General features: G+C 36.1%; 1 protein-coding gene across 1 annotated transcript; it reads left to right on the top strand.

Annotated features, from left to right (window-relative positions):
• Nucleotides 1-5,743: 5,743 nt before the first annotated feature.
• On the top strand, nt 5,744-8,489 carry LOC102623770 (subtilisin-like protease SBT1.5). The gene has a single exon (XM_006465753.4). It carries the CDS (start codon nt 5,844-5,846, stop codon nt 8,178-8,180), a length of 2,337 nt encoding a protein of 778 aa, XP_006465816.2. The 5' UTR covers nt 5,744-5,843; the 3' UTR covers nt 8,181-8,489.
• The last annotated feature ends 15,404 nt before the right edge of the window (nt 8,490-23,893 follow it).

Genomic DNA, 23,893 nt, shown 5'->3' with positions numbered 1-23,893 from the left:
AAATTAAATATTATATAAATTAAATTGTTACTGCAATGGGTTTAAGTGTAGCATTTTTAATTTTAAAGAGTCAGTGTGGTAGTAATCAAGTATTTCTAACTTGTATTTGAGAAAAGAATCTATAATTGTTCCTATATAAGTCCTCTCAAACCTTTAGCAATTGATTATTTTAATTTTTAAGTTTACAAGACGTGGATTAAGTTGAAAGATTTGATCAGTTTCCTGTCAGCAGGAACTTTCTAGAAAAATTAACGGATTAATTTCTTAGAATTTCTTCTGGTTGTATAATGACTTATCTTGATTTCCCATTGAAACAAATCAATTTCATATTAGTCTCAATCAAACACAAATCCTTAACCTTATCTTTGCCGATTTCATCCCCTATTCTTCTAAAGCACATTCCTAACATATACAAGAGGGTGTGAGATTATAATTAATTCAATTAATGTTGCGGCCCTCTTACTTAGTAGCTTATATCTTTGGCTGGGTGAACTCTGACATCAAGTATTTTTAATTTGGAGCCCCATCAAGTGTGACTCAATAAGCCGAAGCCCATCTCCTAGTCATGGACAAACCCGGGGCCTGAGTCCTTAACATACTTTGAAAGCTCTATAGCTAAACGTTTCGGGCTCATTTGTTGTGATCTTGTAATCATTCAAGATTTCAAGTTGCAGGCCATATAAATATGATACTTTAAAAAATTATAAAGTTAGGCATTCAAAAGGTTTAATTTTAAACCAATATATATTCAACCCAGAAACAAAGCAAAGTGTGCAACAAATTGCCCCGCCTTTCATATCATATGTACATTAATGCACCCATACAGTGAACATTATTAACTCAGTCAAATTGACGACCAAGAAAGTTCGTATTGACAGACACACGTCAAGGGAACACACATGGGGCCTCACCATTTGCTCTTAATTGAACTTTGACAGCACATAAATGTTATATGATCCGGTGTCTCCCTCCCCAACTTATATATTTTGGGTCCATGTTTGATACTTATTCAATGTTTTAGTCAATGCCTTATTGAAGGGGGGATTCAATTGGTTCTCGTCTACTAAATTCAATTTAGCAAATGGAACTCCTAGGTTGATTACCACGATTACCGTTTAAATTATCTTAATTATCAGTCACTTAGCGGCTTAGATGGTATAATGCTAAGCTAGAGATAATTATTATACTTTGTTTGAACTTGAGGTGCCCCACTACTTTGTCTTAATGAACACCTTAATTATAAATGTTATAAATATATACTACTGGTGACCAGCTCAATTTTGTAGTGTCCAAAAAAGAATAAAGAGTTTGATATATGGTTCGATAATAAAAGACGATTATACCCTACCATTTCAATAATATAACAACTGTTAAACGAGGTCTCTATTATTTGAGGCGAGGGGTTTTGAGTCCCACAGATGACTCTCTTTCCCTAAATCATTTGTAGAAGTAGATGTGTGTCACTAACATTAATAGTAGGTTGTGGGTTAGATAACCAAATATTAATAGGAATTGATATATGTAGATTTGACCGAGGGGATTTTAGTGGATTTTTAGTAAATTGAAAATTGTATTTTTTTTCTCTATTAATGTATTAAAATTTATATTTTTTTGAGGTCCACCAATTAACTAATCAAGTTTTACCACTAATTATCTAACAAACTTATAATCATAAGCCTGAATTCATACAATTATAATATTTTAAGGTCCACTAGTTGAGTACAGTTTAAAAATATACGCGGAATAAGACGAGATCTATCTTACATTTATAAGTATTTACAATGAAATAATTAGAGTTCTCTATAGAGATTTTTATTCATCTCCGTGACAAGGAGAAATTTATTTTACTATTTAACCGAATATCTAGGCATTTACAGTACTCCTTATGATGAGATAATTTCTCCCCCTTTAATTTCATGATTCATATGTCACTTCGCATTTCATTTTCAAAACCCCAGTGCTTGTCCAAATTAAAGTTTCCGAAGATTAGACGACAATAATTAAAGGATCAAAATGAGCTTGAGCCTTGAAGATAGATGAATATGAAAGAACATTCTTCAACGCCTCTCCACTTTCCTAAATAATCGCGCTTAAAGTCGTCTGAATAACAGTTTAAAGTCCTACGAAAGCTAACCACAGATAAGACCGCAAATCATAAAGAAGAATATAGCATTAACAATTAAAGATTTGTCAAACATGCAAGTTTTTTGCTTTGATTCAAAATTACAAAACTCTTAACCTAAGGAGGGCCACGGAGGCCATTCTTTTCCTTTTCTTTATAACTGGTAATAATAATGTGACTCCCAATAATTGCATGTGAACACTGTACTATATAACCCCACCTTCTTTCTCGGTCCTCAGTCTCATGGGGCCTCTTTTGTTTTCTTTCCTACTTCCATTAAAAATATTTTTCCTTTAACTTTTCACTCACCAATCTTCTTAATGTCAAAGAGCGGGAAATTTGCAGAGACGCTGCTGGCCAACATGGACATGGGGTCTCTTTCAAATTCAAAGCTAGGAAAAAATAAAAAATAAATCATCATAAATGCAATTGAATATACTTTGTCCTCTTTATAGCAATGCAATTGAAAGTTTAAGTCCCCCACCATTTCCATGTTTGGTTGAGATATTGCATCATTATGGTGAAAACTCAAAAGAACCAACATTTTATTTTTTACCAAGAGCTTTATTTCAAAGAAAGTGATTATATATGTTTGCATATTCGGTAATGGACAACTGTCTTGCCCATGCGCTGTACATCATCTCATCAATCTTGGCCCCATATCTTTAATTTAAGATTTTTTTTTTTTGCCCATATTATTTAATTCTCCATTTCATATATGTTTGATATGAATATAATCTAGTGGCCCTCGTCTCACCAAATAGGTACTTTGTTATAAATGCCATAATTTAGCCACTGCTTTCTCAGAAGCTCAGTATCAAAATGAATATTGCATTAAAGTTTCAGCAGCTCACCGTATACATTTAGCCCAAATGTAGATCATGGGTGAGGCCAATTAAGTTGTAATCTATCCAGTCTCTGATAGGCAATGGCCAGTGCCCTGCAACAATTACAGATGGGTGAAGACGATTGCTCAGAAGCAGGGGCTAATTATGTAGAGACCTGGAGGGAGCCATGCCGAAAACGATTTTAGGAACAATAAGGGACTGAATTGAATTTTCTTCATTATGGTCCTTGTTCTTGGGTCCTGGTCTTCTCCAATTTATTGATTGTACGTTATATCATATCCTACGTACATTTATGGTTCCGGTACCACTGGATCGAACAGAAGAATCCAAAAGTTGCTGAAAATTAAAACTGCAAAAGACAAGTTGGGTGCAACATGTGATGCTTCTTTAACTTCGAGCCATTGATAAATATATTTTTCTTTTCTCTGTTCAGCTTTTAGTCTTTCCAAATTCCATCATAACGTTTTTCGAATTTGAAGAAAACAGGCAAAAGCCAAAGGGTTTCACATTCAGGACAGTGCCTGTGCCCCGCTCAGTTACTGCAACTTCGTCTTTAATTTGGTTTTCTTGCCATGACTAGAGGCGTAGAATAAGCAGCCTGTAGGTTGTTGGCACTCACTCGGTGGCGTAGCTATTAGCTAGCTTTGTATTCAAGGAATTGGAATTATCCCTTATTTAAAGTCTTCCAAATATGTCAACAGGCATACGTGTATGTGGGATCATCTTTCTTGATTTTGCCATAGACTACAATTGTGAAATTTTGTTAAGGTGCAACTTACTGTGCGCAGCCGTGGGCGTGTCAAGATTTGGAAGAGAGAAGAGTGTTGTGGGGCTCACGATTCTTCTTTCTCCCAAGTCCGTCACAAACTATACGACTATATGCACCAAATCATCCTACCAATATATATTGCCAGAATAACATTTAATGTTTTTCACTTTCATCACGCAGGTCCTTTCAAACTTTACTTCAATATTAGCTTGAAATCCCGTTAACTTGAATTTAGTAATTTTTTTTTTCCTGGCAATTGCCCAAAGAGAGTTGGTCGGTGATGGTCAGTGTTGTACACATATTATTAAAATATCGTTACTTTCACTATTATGTAAATTGAACTCAAAAAATGTTTGATTCGTTATGGTTTTATATGTAATCATATTTCATCATGAAAAGTACATATCCAGAGAAGTTTTTACCTTGCATCTGTGTTAAAGTTGAATCCAAGATTGGTGGCGCAATCAAACCTACAATGGTATGAGACGTCAACATTCACAAAAGCAATATATGAAGTTTATTTCTGGTAACAGCGACAAGCAAATTTCATTTTCGTTTATGTGTTTTCAATTTTCATGATGCCTGGTGGAAGCTTGATTGGAATATGATGTTTTCACAGACTGCTTCACTGTGAGTGCATCAGAAAAGGTGTAGTGAGAAACTGATGACCCACGTTGTGTATGTGTAGGGTTGGTGGCACAATTGTTTTATTGTTTATGTTTCTGAGTGTATGAATCGTGTGTGCAAGAATCAGGTAGCGATATTAACAAAGCACGTAAAAGATCTTGACACGTGTGCATATACCCAGATTATGACAAGTTCCCGACAGAATCAAAAGTATCACGATTGTATTCTATTACTATATAATTAACGAATTTTTTTTTCATATTACCCCAAATTTCTACACATCATTATCACAGACCAAAGGGTCCGCAAAATCTACATGTGTAGTTGCCTTGAGCAAAAAATAAACCAGCAAAAACACTAAAACAACAAGACCAATTAGTGAATTAATTAGAGTGTGGGAAGCTTCGTAACCGGCGAGACAGAATAAGAATTCAGACCCATTTTGGGTTTATATTTTTCGATGACACATTGTGATTGTAAGTCGATGATGGTTAGCACCAAACAGCAGCATCCTCTAGCGGAGCAGAACTTTGCCACCTTGGTTCGACAGAGGTTTTAATGGAAAAACAGTAAACTTAGAGAGGCTATGATATAAAAATTGTGATTATGAGGGGCCAATATTAATAAATTTTATAGAAATTAGCTAAATTTCAGTTAAAATCTCTGTCTGTTCTGACATTTTACCCTTAATATAGCTTAGACCCAACACACTTTGAGCTCTCTAAGTACTATCCTAAGAAGTTTTATACCAATTACCAAGTGATGTGAAATGTTTTTTTTTTTTTTAAAAAAAAAAATTTGGTATAAATAACCGTCCAATGAATAAACATTTCACTTGAAATGATTTTTTTTTTTTTTGAGATATCATAAGACAAGACAAGTGTATAATTGTCCATAGTATAAAAGACCATCATTCTCCATTTATCTTATTTCTCCTTAATAAATATGGTGATTCATAATTAATAAATAAAAATAAAAGAATAGTTCAAAATTTAATTAAGGGAAGAATTTTAGAATACATGTGTAATACATGTAGTTAAATCTTAGATAATTACTATTTGCATGTTGATTTTTTAAAATAAGTATACATATATTGATATGTTATTCACTTATTGCATAACTATATAATACTTCAAAGATATTAAAAAATTTATCCTACCTGAGTATATGCCATCCAGTCCAATCAGAATAAGCAAAAGTATATTAGTTTTGATTTGATTTGATTTTTCCTTTTCCTCAAAGGTATTTTTGAATCAATCATTAAAATTTAACATTATCTAATAATGCAATATTATTAGATTAATAAATTGAAAAGAACAAAAACTCAGAGTCACCCTCCAACTTGAAAATGGCACCCCACAAACACAGTGAAGTGAACCACTGACTGACACTCACTCATATCTCTTCTTTTTAATGCACTTCACTTCGAAGTTCAAACCAAACCTCACTCGTCTTCCTCAACAAACCACACCAAGCAATGTCTTCTCTTCTTCTCCTGTTCTTCCTCCTCTGCACTACTACTTCACCTTCATCTTCCTCACCTTCAACTAATAAAAATGAAGCTGAAACCCCGAAAACATTCATTATCAAAGTCCAGTACGACGCAAAGCCCTCCATTTTCCCAACCCACAAGCACTGGTACGAGTCCTCTCTCAGTTCCGCCTCCGCCACTCTCCTCCACACTTACGACACCGTTTTCCATGGCTTCTCCGCTAAGCTCACCCCTTCTGAAGCCCTCCGCCTCAAAACCTTACCCCACGTCCTCGCCGTTTTCTCCGAACAGGTCCGCCACCTGCACACCACTCGCTCCCCTCAGTTCCTCGGCTTAAAATCCTCCTCGGACAGCGCCGGCCTCCTCTTGAAAGAATCCGACTTCGGCTCTGACCTTGTCATCGGCGTCATTGACACCGGCGTCTGGCCCGAAAGACAAAGCTTCAACGACCGAGATCTCGGCCCTGTGCCCCGCAAATGGAAAGGCCAATGCGTTACAACCAACGACTTCCCCGCTACCAGCTGCAACCGTAAACTCATTGGCGCCCGGTTCTTTTCCCAGGGTTACGAGTCTACTAACGGCAAAATGAACGAGACCACTGAGTTTCGGTCTCCCCGAGATTCGGACGGCCATGGTACTCACACGGCGTCTATCGCCGCCGGCAGGTACGTGTCTCCGGCCTCTACTTTGGGTTATGCAAGTGGTGTTGCTGCTGGTATGGCTCCTAAAGCGAGACTTGCTGTTTATAAAGTGTGTTGGAATGCTGGCTGTTACGATTCTGATATTTTAGCTGCTTTTGATAGTGCTGTTTCGGATGGTGTTGATGTTGTTTCGTTGAGTGTTGGCGGTGTTGTTGTTCCTTATTTCTTGGATGCTATAGCTATTGCTGCTTTTGGTGCTTCTGATCATGGTGTTTTTGTGTCTGCATCTGCTGGTAATGGTGGCCCTGGTGGCTTGACTGTCACTAATGTTGCTCCTTGGGTCACCACTGTGGGAGCTGGTACTATTGATAGAGATTTCCCGGCTGATGTTCATTTGGGTAATGGGAAAATTATTCCCGGGGTTAGTGTTTATAGCGGGCCGGGTTTGAAGAAGGATCAGATGTACTCTTTGGTTTATGCTGGGAGTGAATCTGGCGATGGTTATTCGGCTTCTCTGTGTTTAGAAGGGTCATTGGACCCTGCTTTCGTAAGAGGGAAAATTGTTGTGTGTGATAGAGGGATTAATTCAAGACCTGCTAAAGGTGAGGTAGTGAAGAAGGCTGGTGGAGTTGGGATGATTTTGGCGAATGGGGTATTTGACGGTGAAGGATTAGTGGCTGATTGTCATGTTTTGCCTGCTACCTCTGTTGGTGCAGCTTCGGGGGATGAGATTAGGAAGTATATTATGTCGGCTGAGAAGTCTAAGTCACCGGCTACAGCTACGATTGTTTTTAAGGGGACTCGAGTTAATGTGAGGCCAGCTCCAGTTGTGGCTTCTTTTTCTGCTAGGGGGCCTAATCCAGAGACTCCTGAGATTTTGAAGCCTGATGTGATTGCTCCTGGCTTGAATATACTTGCAGCTTGGCCAGATAAAGTTGGACCTTCCGGAATTCCCACTGATAAGCGTAAAACTGAGTTTAATATACTTTCAGGAACTTCTATGGCTTGCCCACATGTTTCTGGGCTTGCTGCTCTGTTAAAGGCGGCACACCCTGATTGGAGCCCTGCAGCAATAAGGTCTGCATTGATGACAACTGCTTATACAGTTGATAATCGGGGTGAGACGATGATTGATGAGTCTACTGGGAATACTTCCACTGCGTTAGATTTTGGAGCTGGTCATGTTCACCCCCAAAAGGCAATGAATCCTGGGCTGATTTATGATTTGACTTCATATGATTATGTGAATTTCTTGTGCAATTCAAATTACACGGTTAATAATATTCAAGTGATCACTAGGAGAAAAGCAGATTGCAGCGGAGCAACAAGAGCTGGTCATGTTGGGAATTTGAATTACCCTTCATTGTCTGCAGTGTTTCAACAATACGGCAAGCATAAGATGTCTACGCATTTCATTAGGACGGTGACTAACGTCGGAGATCCTAATTCGGCTTACAAAGTTACAATCAGGCCACCCAGTGGCATGACAGTGACAGTGCAGCCGGAGAAGCTTGTGTTTAGGCGGGTGGGACAGAAATTGAACTTTCTGGTTAGAGTTGAAGCAACGGCAGTTAAGCTCTCCCCCGGGAGCTCAAGCATGAAGAGTGGTAAAATAGTATGGTCAGATGGGAAGCACAATGTCACTAGTCCCATAGTCGTGACAATGCAGCAACCTCTCTAGTTTTGGTATCATAGGGTTTTTCCCGGTTTTAGGAATTTTGCCTATCTTATTATATAGGATTATTATGAATCATCTCCTAATTATGGTCTATATAAATGTATAATGAGAATGTATTTGTGGGTGTTTTCTATTTCAGAAAGCTGCTGGTGGAGTGAAAAAAGAAGCTTGGGATGAAGATGTACTTTGTATCTTAATATATGTTTTGTTGTAAGGTGAAGAATCAAAAATGGTTGTGTAAACAAAAATCCTGTGTGTGTTAAGACAATGTCGAGAGTAATGAAAAAGGTCTCTCTTTTTCATATTTTAAAATTACTGTGTGTTGAATCTTCAACTAATTCTGCTTTGTTTATGGCTTGTTGGTGGTGACTTGCTGAAAGCACGTGGGGCAGGTTGATATTCTATCAAAAGTCTGAATGTGCTTTACAAACTAAAGGCAATCATTAAGACAAAAATAATGTGGGGTAACTTGACTCAAATGAATGTCTCTTTTCTTTTCCACATTTTTATTTTTTGCATTTAATTAATGTTGTACTAGTTCTGGGGGTATACCCATGTGCTTCCAAGAAAAAAACAGAGGATTTTGGGCTAACCTTAAATCTGGATTAGAACATTAATGTAATGATTATGTATATATGAACATGAATATCATATCCCGGTAATCGAGTTTTAGAAGATTCGGAACGAAGTTGAAAGCTTGATTATGTGTTATGGGATGTCGATCAAGAATCTTTTATGTTCAGTACTGACTGCAGGACATCATCAATATTAATTGTTGAGGAAGACAAATTAGCAGGAAAATTAACGCGTTGCTTTACAGCCATGGGCCATGATTCTAAGAATCTAAGCTGGCTTTGTCTGTTCCACTAGGCCTCATCATAATCATGATGTCTCTCGTTCCTATCTTCTTTCATGAACGCGGTTTTTATCAGTATTCATATGTTTAAGAGTAATGATACAGCCATAAATTCTTGTACAAATTTATTTTGTACAAACTGATGTGGCATGATAAGATTGGTTGAATTAAATATCACTTGGCCCACATGATTTATTTTTATTAATTTATATTTTCATTCAACCAATGAATTAATGCCACGTCAATTTGTACAAAATAAGTTTGTACAAGAGTTTGTAACTGTATCATTACTCTATGTTTAAAGGGGGGAAAAAAAAAGGTTAAGAAATTTGATCAGCTCTTTACAAGGTTCGATAGCGGGCCAAGTCAGGTTTCCACAATCAATTCAACCAAATTTGCAGTCACATGTCTTCAAGCTACAAATGACATTTTTGAACCAGTTAGTATCGATTTAGATTCAATACTGAGTTAAGTTTTATGAGTCTCTTTATAATATTGTGATTGATAATAATTAGATTTGAAAAAAGTAATAGTTTGCACGGTAATACTATGAATAGACGCGTGGTAAAAGATTAAGTTAAGTATTATTTAACAAGGCACTGAATTAATGAATTTAAATTCCATTGTACATAACAATTTTCTAAATTTTCATGACCTAATCCTTTTAGTTTGTTGTAATACATGAAAGAGGGCCAGAGGGGAGAGAGCCTTAGATAAGACAATTCTAATTTGCTCATTCAGCTCAATAGAATCATGTCACATTTGTTATATTCTCTCTCTCACATGTTCATAGTAAAGATTTTATTGGATCTGTGGATGGCCGTATTTGTCCCAAAAAAACAAAAAAACAAAAGAAAAAGAAAAAGAAAAAGAAAGAAAATACAATTTTAAATTTAATGGGCCTTTTACTATCCAAAAAATAAAATATAATGGGCCTACAGAAAAGATCCCCATTGGAGACCAACAGTCTTTTCGTGGGCCAAATGGCAGGGCAGGCTGAATGTAATTGTGATCATAGCTGCAAGGAAGAAGGCAGAAATTGCAAACCCACGAAAAAGCAAGCCACATCACAACACAGCTTCAGAAAAATGGTACGCAGTCATTTCATTTTCGTCACTACATATATTCTGTTGGCATTTAACCTCATTATATGGCTGCAACTATCGTGAACCTCTCGAAGGACCAAAAAAATTATGACCCAAGGCATTAGGTACCCGCATGATATAATATATATATATATATATATAGCCGATGGCTTCATTCGTTTCCCTATTTCCTTATCTGCTTGCTTGTTGCATGACAATGACATATATATAATCCTTCCAAATGAATAGCTAGATATCACCGCTTCACAAATAATTTCTTGGTATATATGCCACCGCGGTTTTGAATGTTTTCTTGTTTTTGATGTATCATTGGAGCTTCACTATTCTCCATGAAATTAGTCTATAAATCTTGTTTCATTGGAAGTTAATAAACTGATGCTACCATCAAAAACAAGAAAACTTTCAAAACCACGATAGCCTACGATTTGTTGCTGTTGATGCCGAAATCCGGATGAGTTTGTCAAATCTCAGATCCATGCATCATCATTAAATTTGTTTGGTGGGAAGCTGATGATTAGTTAGCACCATGAGCAGACGATCCATGAGCAGATAACCCATGAGCAGACAATCCATGAGCAGACGATCCATGAGCAGACAACCTATGAGCAGACGATCCATGAGCAGATAACCTATGAGCAGACGATCTGTGAGCCTGTGAACACAACCAACAGTCAGGAGGTGCCGGAAGTTTTTCCGGCGAGAACCCTCCGACGCTCAAGTCAGTGATTCGGGTCTTACTTGGAAAAACCCATACCACAATTCATGTGGCTTAATTATGATTGCTTGAAACAAAAAGCTTTTAAGTAAATTTAAAGGAAAAGAATTTGAAATAATCAATCTTAAAGAAATCACAGGCGAGAGAGAAATTTCTCAGTGGTAGAGAGAGAAAAATATCCAATGGGTTCAGTTGCTTAGAGAGAGAGAGAGAGAGCTCCAAGACCCTTTTCCCCTTTTTATAGGAAACTATAGCGGTTTTTATCATCTCCCCTAGGATTCTCAAGAAAACAACTAATTTTCAGCCCACTAAGAATATGGTCCCTAATATTTCGGAGAAAATGTTTTGACTGAATCATGCTTTCTGGTAACTTCCTGGTCGAGGTGACCAATAACATCCTGGTCGAGGTGATGTGCTCGAGGTCACCACATATTATTCTGGTCGAGGTGACCAATAACATCCTGGTCGAGATGATCTGCTCAACCATTTGCTCGCTTTTACTCTGGAGGAGAGCACGATAGTGTATGAGCAAACACCTTTATCTTGGTCACCCTATTTCATTCTCTAAACACCAGTCCCCCAGTTTCTAGTGTTAAGAGTGAAACGAATCAAGACTGGAAACTTTGGTGGTTTGCTCACCTTCGCTTGGTTGAGCAGATCCTGGCACACTTGGCTTCTGGTCTCGCCATAAAATAGGCTTTGAGACTTGGTGAGTCTTTGCATGCCTTAGGAATTTTTAAAACTTTGGTGGTTTGCTCACCTTCGCTTGGTCGAGCAGATCCTGGTATGCTTGGCTTCCTGTCTCGCCATAAAACAGGCTTTGAGACTTTGGAGCCTTTGCACGTACTAGAAAATTTTTGGAATTTTGGTAGTCTGCTCACCTTCGCTTGGCCGAGCAGATCATGGCATGCTTGGCTTCCTATCTCGCCATAAAATAGGCTTTGAGACTTTGGAGCCTTTGCACGCCTTAGAAACTTTTCAATGCTTGGGAGTTTGCTCACCTTCGCTTGGTCGAGCAGATCCTGGCACGCTTGGTTTCTGGTCTCGCCATAAACAGGCTTTGAGACTTGGTGAGCCTTTGCATGCCTTAGAAACTTTTCAATGCTTGGGAGTCTGCTCACCTTCGCTTGGTCGAGCAGATCCTGGCACGCTTGGCTTCTAGTCTCGCCATAAACAGGCTTTGAGACTTGGTGAGCCTTTGCATGCCTTAGAAGTTCTTCGATGCTTGGGATTCTGCTCGCCTTCTCGTGGTCGAGCAGATCCTGGCACGCTTGGCTTCTGGTCTCGCCATAAACAGGCTTTGAGACTTGGTGAGCCTTTGCATGCCTTGGTAAATTCTTCAATGCTTGGGATTCTGCTCGCCTTCTCGTGGTCGAGCAAATTCTGGCACGCTTGGCTTCTGGTCTCGCCATAAACAGGCTTTTAGACTTGGTGAGCCTTTGCATGCCTTGGTAAATTCTTCAATGCTTGGGATTTTGCTCGCCTTCTCGTGGTCGAGCAGATTCTGGCACGCTTGGCTTCTGGTCTCGCCATAAACAGGCTTTGAGACTTGGTGAGCCTTTGCATGCCTTAGTAAATTCTTCAATGCTTGGGATTCTGCTCCCCTTCTCGTGGTCGAGCAGATCCTGGCACGCTTGGCTTCTGGTCTCGCCATAAACAGGCTTTGAGACTTGGTGAGCCTTTGCATGCCTTAAAAGTTCTTCGATGCTTGGGAGTCTGCTCGCCTTCTCGTGGTCGAGCAGATCCTGGCACGCTTGGCTTCTGGCCTCGCCATAAACAGGCTTTGAGACTTGGTGAGCCTTTGCATGCCTTGGAAACTTTTTGGAACTTTAGTGGTCTGCTCACCTTCGCTTGATCGAGCAGATCCTGGCACGCTTGGCTTCTGGCCTCGCCATAAACAGGCTTTGAGACTTGGTGAGCCTTTGCATGCCTTGGAAACTTTTTGGAACTTTAGTGGTCTGCTCACCTTCGCTTGATCGAGCAGATCCTGGCATGCTTGCTACCAGTCTCGCCGTAAAACAAGCTTTGAGACTTTGGAGCCTTTGCACGCCTTATTAGTAAACTTTGATTGACTTCTCAACGCTAGCCTAGCTCTCTTTTCTTAAATCATTCTCATATTAAGTAACTTTCAAGAAATCAAGTTAACTAAGTTACCCCGTCAGCCCTAGTATGAGCACAATCAATTTAATGAATATAAGGTATCCTCATCTCACATAGCAGAATTTAGAGAAATAATTAAATTTTCATGAAAAAATTGCTTGTAAATAAAAATTAAACTTCTGACCTGTTCTGATTTTTACAAACGTGTGCTTTCAATATGCTCTCCTTTAAGGTTTTTGCTTCCTTGTTTAAGCAAGCTCATCCATTTATGCAATGTAACATTCTGATTTGCTTCGACTAGATGAAAATTGATAGAAACAAAAAATTGGCTTCTCGTACCGGTTCCCACAGACGGCGCCAAATGTTGATGTCGAAATCCGGATGAGTTTGTCAAATCTCAGATCCATGCATCATCATTAAATTTATTTGTAGGGAAGCTGATGATTAGTTAGCACCATGAGCAGACGATCCATGAGCAGATAACCCATGAGCAGACGATCCATGAGCAGACAACCTATGAGCAGACGATCCATGAGCAGATAACCTATGAGCAGACGATCTGTGAGCCTGTGAACACAACCAACAGTCAGGAGGTGCCGGAAGTTTTTCCGACGAGAACCCTCCGACGCTCAAGTCAGTGATTCGGGTCTTACTTGGAAAAACCCATACCACAATTCATGTGGCTTAATTATGATTGCTTGAAACAAAAAGCTTTTAAGTAAATTTAAAGGAAAAGAATTTGAAATAATCAATCTTAAAGAAATCACAGGCGAGAGAGAAATTTCTCAGTGGTAGAGAGAGAGAAATGTCCAATGGGTTCAGTTGCTTAGAGAGAGAGAGAGCTCCAAGACCCCTTTCCCCTTTTTATAGGAAACTATAGCGGTTTTTATCCTCTCCCCTAGGATTCTCAAGAAAACAACTAATTTTCAGCCCACTAAGAATATGGTCCCTAATATTTCGGAGAAAATGTTTTGACTGAATCGTGCTTTTTGGTAACTTCCTGGTCGAGGTGACCAATAACATCCTGGTCGAGGTGATGTGCTCGAGGTCACCACATATTATTCTAGTCGAGATGACCAATAACATCCTGGTCGAGATGATCTGCTCAACCATTTGCTCGCTTTTACTCTAGAGGAGAGTACTATAATGTATGAGCAAACACCTTTATTTTGGTCACCCTATTTCATTCTCTAAACAGTTGCTAGTTATATAAAATATAGTATGTCCATTAGGTTGACAACTTGTACTAAATTTTAACAAATGGTTACTTTTTAAATAAAGACTAATTTCGAATTACCCTCCTAAATAAATGATCATTTTCAAAATATTTCTAAACTATTGTAAACCTCAAATTATTCTTATTTTTGTTATTAAAAAAAGATTACATCAAAAAAAATTTCATCAACCTACGCTCATTTTTTCTTATCTTTTATTTTGAATAAAAATGGGATTTAGTTAAAGTTTATGATGGTTTTAAGGGTATCTTGAAAATTATTATTTTATGAAGGAAAATCTGAAATTTATCTTATTACGTTTTGACACATGTTAAAATATGAGCAAAAACACAGTAATATACTTTTGTATAAAATATGACACTTTAGTTAATTAAATTAATTAACTCTTTACCCACATGATAATTTTTATTGTTTATATTTTTATCTAACGAATAAATTTAGACTAAATTAATTTGTGTAGATTAAATTTAGAACTCTATTCCAAATATTATGTCATGGGTATCTTTCACTTGGGCACACCGGCTAAGCATAATCTTGCAACTTCTTTGTTGGAGGAGCCCAAGCAAATTTGGAAATTTTTATCAAAAGGAAATTTAAAAAACAGAAGTTTCCTGGTTTAGCACCACAAAGTAGAAAAGCTTATTTATGTGAGATGAGCGTACCTCGTTATCTGTGCACGCATCAATATTGTCTCTCCCGAATTTTTATTTGGCAAATAAATTATATAGCAAGCAAGATTATGTTCTTACTTTTACGGAGAAAGTTATGGTGCAACGGTGATACGGTACTACCATTGCACCCAGCCGTTAGATCTCACTGGATCCATTCATCTAAGTGGATCTAACGACTGAATGCAATGGTAATACTGTATCACCGTTGCACCGTAGCCGGACCCTACTTTTACTCGCCGCCTTTAACTTTTATTTAAACTATTTCGAACATTTGAGTCCTTCTAAATGTTGGCAAATTTTGAGTCACATATGAATCCTTCAAATAAATGACACAGCAAAGCATTCCATATTTATATTCAACTTTAATTTTTATTAATCTCTTATCAATATTTCCATATTCAACATGTACATCTCATCTTGTGATAAGAGTGAAGGTGGTCCTGGCTATTGGCTTGGTTGTTACTTTCATAGATAGTACACTGTGATATATACTTGATGCCTTCATTCATTTTCCTTCTTCTCTTTTCAGCGTATGCATGATAATGACATAATCCTTCACAATGAATTCTGCCATAAATTATTTGTTGGCATATGCACGATAATTTTCCCATATATATATATAGTCTTGCGCACGTCCTCATTTTTTTAGGATACACTTTTAATCGAATCAGTTTTTAATATTATTAAACTGTGTGACTAACAACGCGTTTGTATTAAAATAAAAATAAAAATACTATGAATGATTTTATATATAAATTCATAGAGATTAGTAAGCTCCAACTAATAATACCGCCATCAAAAACAAGAAAACGTTCAAAACCACGGTAGCCTTCGATTTGAAACCATATAAAATATAGTATGTCCGTTAGGTTTACAACTTGCTCTTAATAGCTAATAATCATTTGGTGGACTAATCAAGTGATTATTTTGTAATAAAAAAATTTGACATACATATAAAATATTATAAAATGAGTATCTTCCACTTTTGCATAATCTTGTACCTTCGTTGTTGAAGCCGTAACAAAATTAGAAAGTATATTCAAAAGCAAAAACAAATTACGAGTTTATTGGTTAGCAGTTGCACCAATGAATAAATAAATAAAAAGAAAAGCTTGAACGAGATAGGCATATCACACTATATGTGCGCCGGCGTCCAATACACACACACTTATTTTAAAACCATCCAATCAGAGTAAAGAAAGAAAAATACTTTTAAATACGTAGTATATTTTCTTTATAGGAGTGTCCCATACCCACTAGAGAAAAATGAAATATTTTCCCCTGAATTTTTATTTGGCAAATAATTATATAGCAACATTATGATCGTACTTTCACTTGTCACATTAACAATTGTACAAATTATTTTAATATTTCAAGTAATTTTTAAATAATTTTATTTGATTATTTAATTAAATTTAAATTTTAAAAAATAGGGTTAATAGTTAATTTAACTTTCTCAATCGCTCCACTTTTTAGATAAAAAAACTATTACAATATTTGAAGTCTTAAATGTTGGCAAATATCGGTCACAATACAAAAAAGTATTCCATACTTCCATTAAGCTTTTATTTTATTAATATCTATCCAATTATATCTCCATTTTCCAACTTTTCATAATTCTACTTCAACCTCCATTTGCTTATAAAATTTGTATAAACTATTTGCAAGTCTTAAATAAGAGCTAAATCCAAACATTTTTTTTTTTAATTCTGTATGGGTCAAATTTTAATAAATTAAATTAAAAAAAATCTTGACTTTATGATCATTCTTCAACATCACACAATCGATGGTCCACGAGAAAGAAATCGCATGTCTTTAATGAGCAGTGGCGTGACCTCTGTTTTGGTTCATGATCGACTGATCACAGACGTTCAATTCGATCAGTCAAAATTAGGCAGCAATTGGTCAACACGATTTTTTGTTTTTTCGGTTGGGTTTATATGAAAAGGTCAACACAAATTGATTTTGCTTTCGTAACAGACGTTTGTGTGAGCAACAACTATTCCACCAACTTGTCCACTTGATGTTCAAAAAATAATGGAACCCAGGAATTATCCGCACATAACAACAACAAAAAATTATTCAAATTTAATTAATGTGACAAATTGTATCAATGTGAAGCGTGTACACCACAAGCTTTCCACCTTCTTCTACTCCTAGGGATCATCATCGCTCATAGGTCATGTCAAAATTTTCACCAAAACATTTGGAAAAATAAAAAATAAAAAAAAGAATTTAGAATGCCCATTTTGCCGATTAACTAATAATCAAAATCTTAATTATAAGTAGAATGGCAAATAGCATAATATGATTTGGAAGACGAAAATATGTCGGGGGTATGATATTTCATTAGAATTAGTTAATCAATTACAACTTGTTTGGTGGCGTGTTAAGCTACTACAACAACAATAAAAGTGTTAACAATTTTTTTTTTTGAATTCTGTTATATACAATCGTACTAAACAACTGGAATTACCGCCATATATTAACCCACTGAAGCACTTGTTCAAATACTTTAAACTCTTTATAATATTCGAGTGGTACATATTTCACTCACATTTCATAAGGGAGATACTGTCTTCACTCAATTAGTTGATAATTGAGTGAGTACTTAAATTAACCTCTATAATGCCCTTACACTCAACTTTATAAATGTAAGACTTCTCTCATTGGACCAAAAGACTATTGATAGTGTTAACAATTTTTTAAAACTAAAAGTTTGGGCAATGGATAGAAACATTGAACATTAGAATGTTATAATAAACTGTGTTTCAACTTGGAATTTTATAACAAAAGTAAGGCACAAAATAAGGGGGGAAAGCATAGTGCAGTCTTCATCAAATTTCCTATAATGATACTAAAAATCTTAAAATGATATGAAATTAACCCACTTGTTTTTATTTGAAGGCTTTTTCGCTTAAGTAGTCCGATACTCTTTGACGATCTCTAATTTGGATTAAGAAAATAATCTACACTAAACCGATGTATAGAAAATTAATAATCCTCATCTTGATCTAGATAGATTACTGAAGCACCTTGAGAAAAAAACAACACAACTAATAAACAAATAACCCCATTGATTAATTTATACTAAAAATCCAGATAGATTTTTATTTTTAATTGCCAAAATTAAGTTGCGGGGTCAGTGGAAGCATTATTTCCTCTGATAGATATTAATACGGCCAGAAGCAACATGCAAGTGGGCGATTAAACAGAAACGTGTTTTTTACCTTCCAAAAGAAGTAAAAAAAGAAAATAAATAAATATATAAAGGGTTAATTTTGTCCTACCCCCAAATGTTTCAACATTTTTCGCCACGCACCCATGTGTTTCGACAATGCTCACTCCACACTCAATTCCGTTAATTTGACCGTTATGTTTAACAGAGCTATTTGAAATTTAAGTAAATGTCCGAAATACCCCTTATCTTGAATTAAAGAAAAATAAAATGAGATAAAATGTTAATTTAATAATTAATGTTTACATTAAAAATTTTTATTTAAAGGTAATTAATAATAATTCCATCAAATAAATTATCAAATAAATTTAATTTATCATCATCAAATAATATTTAAAATATAAATTTCCAAATTTACCCTTTGACCGTTAGAATAAACGGTTAAAATAACAGATTTAGGTGTGGACTGAGTATTGTTGAAACATTTAAGGATGCGGTGAAAAATGTTGAAACATTTGGGGGTAGGACAAAATTAACCCATATATAAAAAATACAAGTTTTTGCTTTTTGAAATTTTCCAATTCATTTTCTTTTTGTCGTTTTCGCAACTCTCTCGATGTTCCCTGCGTAAAGCCAGATTCTAATGCATGCACCTCTTTTTCACCTTTATTATTTATTTATTTGGCAAAAGACGAATTTTCACCATTTACCTTTCTTCACATTCCCTCACTCCATTTTTTGTTGGATTAACTCTTGGTAAGACGTCACATCTTGCGGAAGATTCCAGCAAGTGCGGCATTTCTTCTTTTCTTAATTAATTAATCAACCCTCTTTTCTTTATTGATTTCACAATGTTGCCATTTTGCCCCAGTAGCCATGGTAAAATACTTTTCTCTTCCAACAAGGGAGATTCTTTCTCACATGACATAGAGTAAAAATTCGTTTATTTTCTATAATACGATATTAGTGCCTGTTTAGTTTTATGTTTTTTAAAATATCTCAAAACATCTTTATTATCAAATTATTGACACCCATGTCAATGCCGTTATTTTTTATCTTTTATAAATTACCTTTATAATATATTAACATTAATAATATATATATATATATTAACTCCTCAATTGAGTGTTCCACAAAAATTAATATATATATTTTTTTGTTTTTATTTTTTAGAATTAAATTGATAATTTAATTTTTTTTCTTTTTATTAATGTCAAAAAAAAGGAATGCTACAATATTATAAAAGTAAGTTAAATGGAACAAAAATTAATGGCAGTGTGTCAATAATTTAAAGACATGAATATTTTGAGGTATTTTTAATAATACAGGAATTAATCAAACATTTTTACCCAACATAAAATATTATGTCGACTATTTAACAAGTCAATCACGTTCATTTATATCTACTTTTTTACAATTTCGATCCATGTAATTGGAAGGTTATCTCTGAAGTAGCTCTATTAGTAAAGCTTCTATTTAAAAAAAAAGTACTACATTAGTGAAATTTTGTAGCCAAATATAAGTACAGTAAAATCTCTTTATAGTCATATTATTGAAACTAGAGAAATTTATTCTTATAAGGAGACTATAACTCAATAGAAGTATAGTACAAAAATTATTATCTTTACTTAATTATTCCTAATGCAAGTGATATAGAGGTAAATTATGTCATGTATTAATAATCAATTGGATATTAATGTCTTCATCAATCATCCAAGTGAACAATAAGTTGGGTATGCTTTAATTGAAGAAGAAATTGTTGATATAATTAGATAAGAAGAGAAAGGGGATAATCCTAAAGATGACAGTACATAAATACACAAAAGTTTCATGCCAATAAGCTACAAACATACTTGAGAAATTATAAATATTTTAGATTCAACAAGAAGATGCCTATGCTGACCAATTAATGCATACCCGCAAGTTGAAAGATGTGGTTGCAGCTTTAAAGAACAAATCATTGTTCCAAGAAACTTTAAAAAGATATTTTGTTCCAGCTTAATTATTCAATGGAACATGACATATATTTGTGAAATATTATTATTATGTGGAGGTAAGTTTATTTAAGACGAGACCTACAAAAAAATATAACTTATTATAATGTAGAGTTTATTCCTAATTATAACTAGTCTCAAGTTGGGGCCACATTTTTTTATTACTAAATATTCTTATTTAAATGTTTTACTATAGATAACAGTAGGAAAATTTCACTCAAGTTGAGTTGGATAACAAATTAAAGTGAGAAATATTTGTAAATCGATGTTGTAATTTGACCAAAACTAGAGAGAGAGAGAGAGAGAGAATTTGTATTCTAATTGGAAATAAACAATTTTTTTTATTAAAAGGGGCTCATCAAGACGAGCTAGACATGAACAAGGCGGGGTTGACAAACCCCAAACATATCTTGCGAAATAATAGAATAAATACTCACAGACGGGTTAAAGAATAAATGTAAATCATGTGGTACTAAGTGAGCCATATTTGCCATGAAATATGCAACTGAGTTCGCTTCACGATAGATATGCGAGATATAAATCTGCCAATTCCTGTTAAAAAAATCACGAATTGCCACCACTAACGCATAGAAAACATTAGGCACGACCACCTACTGAGAGATCATCTGAGTTACACAGAGGTTGTCTACTTCCACCAAGAGATGTCTGATGCCAGCATTTCAGGCAAGGGATAATCCTTGATACATGCCCCAAAGTTCAGCCATAATCACTGAGCTTTCCCCAATATTCATACTAAAACCTGAGATCCAGTTGCCAAAAGAATCGCGAATAACCCCACTCGCTCCAGCTTCTCCTGTATTTTTACAGGAACCATCTGTGTTCAACTTACACCAAGGCCATGGAGGAGGCAACCTACCAATAAAAATCTCCTTACGTCTTGGTTGTTGGCTAAGATGAGAGTTATTAATTCTATGAATCTCACTGGCTCTAGCCATAATATCCGAATATATTGTCTTGCTATCTACCAAATTCCCAACCATAATAAAGTGATTCCGCCAAAACCATAACCTTCAAATAGCCACTCCAAAAATACAATCCCAAGGAAGATCAAAATCAATTCTCCACTTGTTTTGCATGTTGGCATCAACCCATGCACGTAAGTTAGATTAGAAGAAAGAGAGTTGATGACAGGCTGGAACAAGTCGAAGCCATAGATTCTTAATGCAACTACAATCTCTCACAGCATGAAGAATGTCCTCAGCCAAAACCCCACACCTAACACAAACATTAGAAACGGGAATATTACGCCTATTGAGCTCACTGTGGGTCTTCAATTTGCCATTCAAAATCTGCCAAATAAAGAGCTTTATAGATTGGGGCCCTTTCCAAGACCATGGCAAGTTCCATACTTTATCTTGAGCGTCCAAGTTATGATGGCATAGAGACTCATAAGCGGATCGAAAAGTGAACATCCCTCTTAGATTGAAACACCAATAAAGTCTATCAGGACCAAGATGCGGAGCAGGAGGCATGATAGAAGCAATCTGCATAAGAATAAAAAGGGGCAACAAGAGTTCAAAGTTCGACCATCTCCAGCCACCATGTTCATTAGTAAATTCACTGACAGTGGCATTGAGAGAGACCTGAGGAATCGGTTGGAGAGCTAGGCGAATCAAAGGTTCATATTTCGTCACCCAACAGTCCAGCCAGAGTTGAATTCTAGCACTATTACACACTACCCAGCGAGCTCCATAGATGGTTGCATCCCACGTTTTCCTTATAGCAGACCAGATACACGATCCTTGTTTGTCAGGGAGGAAAGACGGCAAATTGCATGGGTCCAATACATATTTGGAACAGAGAACCCTCACCCACAACGTATTCGAGTTGGAAATAATGCCCCAACTAATCTTCATCAACAAGGCATGATTCATCACCTCTAAATTTTTAAAACCCAAGCCACTACGTGATTTTGGCAAGCAAATTTTATCCCAGCCCACCATGCACATCTTGTGACTCTTCGACTTCCCATCCCAAATAAATCTACGGCAGCACTTATCAATTCTATGGCGCACCGATGAAGGAAGCATGGTCGTTCGCATTGCATAAATTGGCATAGCTTGAATCACCGATTGTGCCAAAGTAACACGACCAGCAAATGATAAATGAGCCGCATTCCAGCCACTGAGCCTCATGTCCACCTTGTCTAAAATAGATTGGTAAGTGGCTTTATTCACCCTTGAATGAAGTAACGGCACTCCAAGGTAGCTTCCTAAGTCATGAGTAATCGAAATCCCCAAGGCAACACCAATGAGCTTTGCCTCTCTTAAAGCAACATTCTTCGAAAAGAAAATTGTAGTTTTCACTTTATTAACCTTTGATTAAGAACTTCGACAGTAGTTCTCCAAAACCGCATCAATAATATAAGCTTGATCAATTGAAGCTTCTGCAAATAAGAGCAAATCGTCAGCAAAAAAAAGGTGGGTAAGGGGAGTGCCATGTTTAACCAACCGAATTGGTTTCCAACTTCCATCCACCACAGCTTGGGATATTCTGTGGCCCAAACGCTCGATGCAGAGCACAAATATATACAAAGATAGAGGGTCACCCTGTCGAATACCTCTTCCCGGATAAAACTCCTCAGTTACCTCACCATTCCACAAAATGTTCATGGTAGCTGAGGTAGCACATTCCATGATGAGTCGAGATAAGTGAATCAGGAGCCTCATCTGTTGAAGAGTTTCAAAAATAAAAGACCAGTTCAGCCGATCATACGCCTTCTCGAGATCCACCTTAATAGTCATGAGCCCTCTTTTACCAGTTTTCCTACGCATGGAGTGAACCACTTCCTGAAACATAGTGAATAGAATACAAGTTAGGTGATTTTGCGGAAATTTTTGTGCAGTCAATTTGGCTCACCACCTCATAGAATTAGGTAGCCACAAAGACAATCCACATGCTTTTAGAACTAGTAAAAATGGTTTACAGGAAACCACCAAGAATCACATGTGATTAAATATGCCCAAAAAAAAAGCCTAATTTCAAATCTCTTCAACCTAACCTTAGACCAAATTTTACGGTTACTTGTTTATATAAGATTTCTCATGCATTGATAGCGCTTCCGGATTTTAAACCACCACTAATTGGTAGCTCATATAATTTGCCAAATAAAATAACCCCAATTAGTATGTATCATTATCGTGAACTCCCAATAACTTCAACAAATAACTATTTTTGAAAAGGAGAAATTATAATTGTTGTATTATTATGACATAAATAACAAAATCTTCATTGGGAGGCCCATTACGGAAAGGAATTAAAAGATTGAGAAAAAAAAATGATGATGAAAATTTGTGCAAGTGTAGTCCATGCAGACTCGCAGAGCGCAAATGCGGTAACTCCCATCAAAACGAACCACATGACGCCATTCTCTCACCAGACCCACACGGCTCCAACCCTCACCGGCCCCCCAATTGTAATTAGCTCCCTTTTTAATCAAGCCCAAAATTGTCAAAAAATGTTTCCGCCTGAATTCCCATTTTTACCCTCTTCATTTCAATAACTTTTCACTTTTGCCATTTTATCGCAGGTACTGTCCTTCATCTCACCCACCACCCACTTCAACCGAATCATCTCTTCTCTTGTTGAACAATTAATTAAATACTTGTTTCAATATTTTTAAGTATGGAAATAAATCTTACAAGTGAAGTAATTTTATAGATGAGTAGTTTTTGCAAATCCCTTAGTACAAAATAAGACATATGCTATAACTCAAGCATGTTTTGTTTTATTGTTAAATTATTTAAAATAATAATAGTAATAATAATAAAATTACTTTTATTAATGCATTTGTTTACACCTGAAAGGATCACATAACATCCTCATAAATGGATTTTAAAT

The sequence above is a fragment of the Citrus sinensis genome, chromosome 7, assembly GCF_022201045.2.
Source record: "Citrus sinensis cultivar Valencia sweet orange chromosome 7, DVS_A1.0, whole genome shotgun sequence".
Lineage (NCBI taxonomy): Eukaryota > Viridiplantae > Streptophyta > Magnoliopsida > Sapindales > Rutaceae > Citrus > Citrus sinensis.
This window is presented reverse-complemented; position numbering and strand designations above follow the sequence as displayed.

Bases quoted from the DNA above. Each gene is read 5' to 3' on its own strand.
- LOC102623770 (XM_006465753.4), top strand. From the start codon at position 5,844: ATGTCTTCTCTTCTTCTCCTGTTCTTCCTCCTCTGCACTACTACTTCA.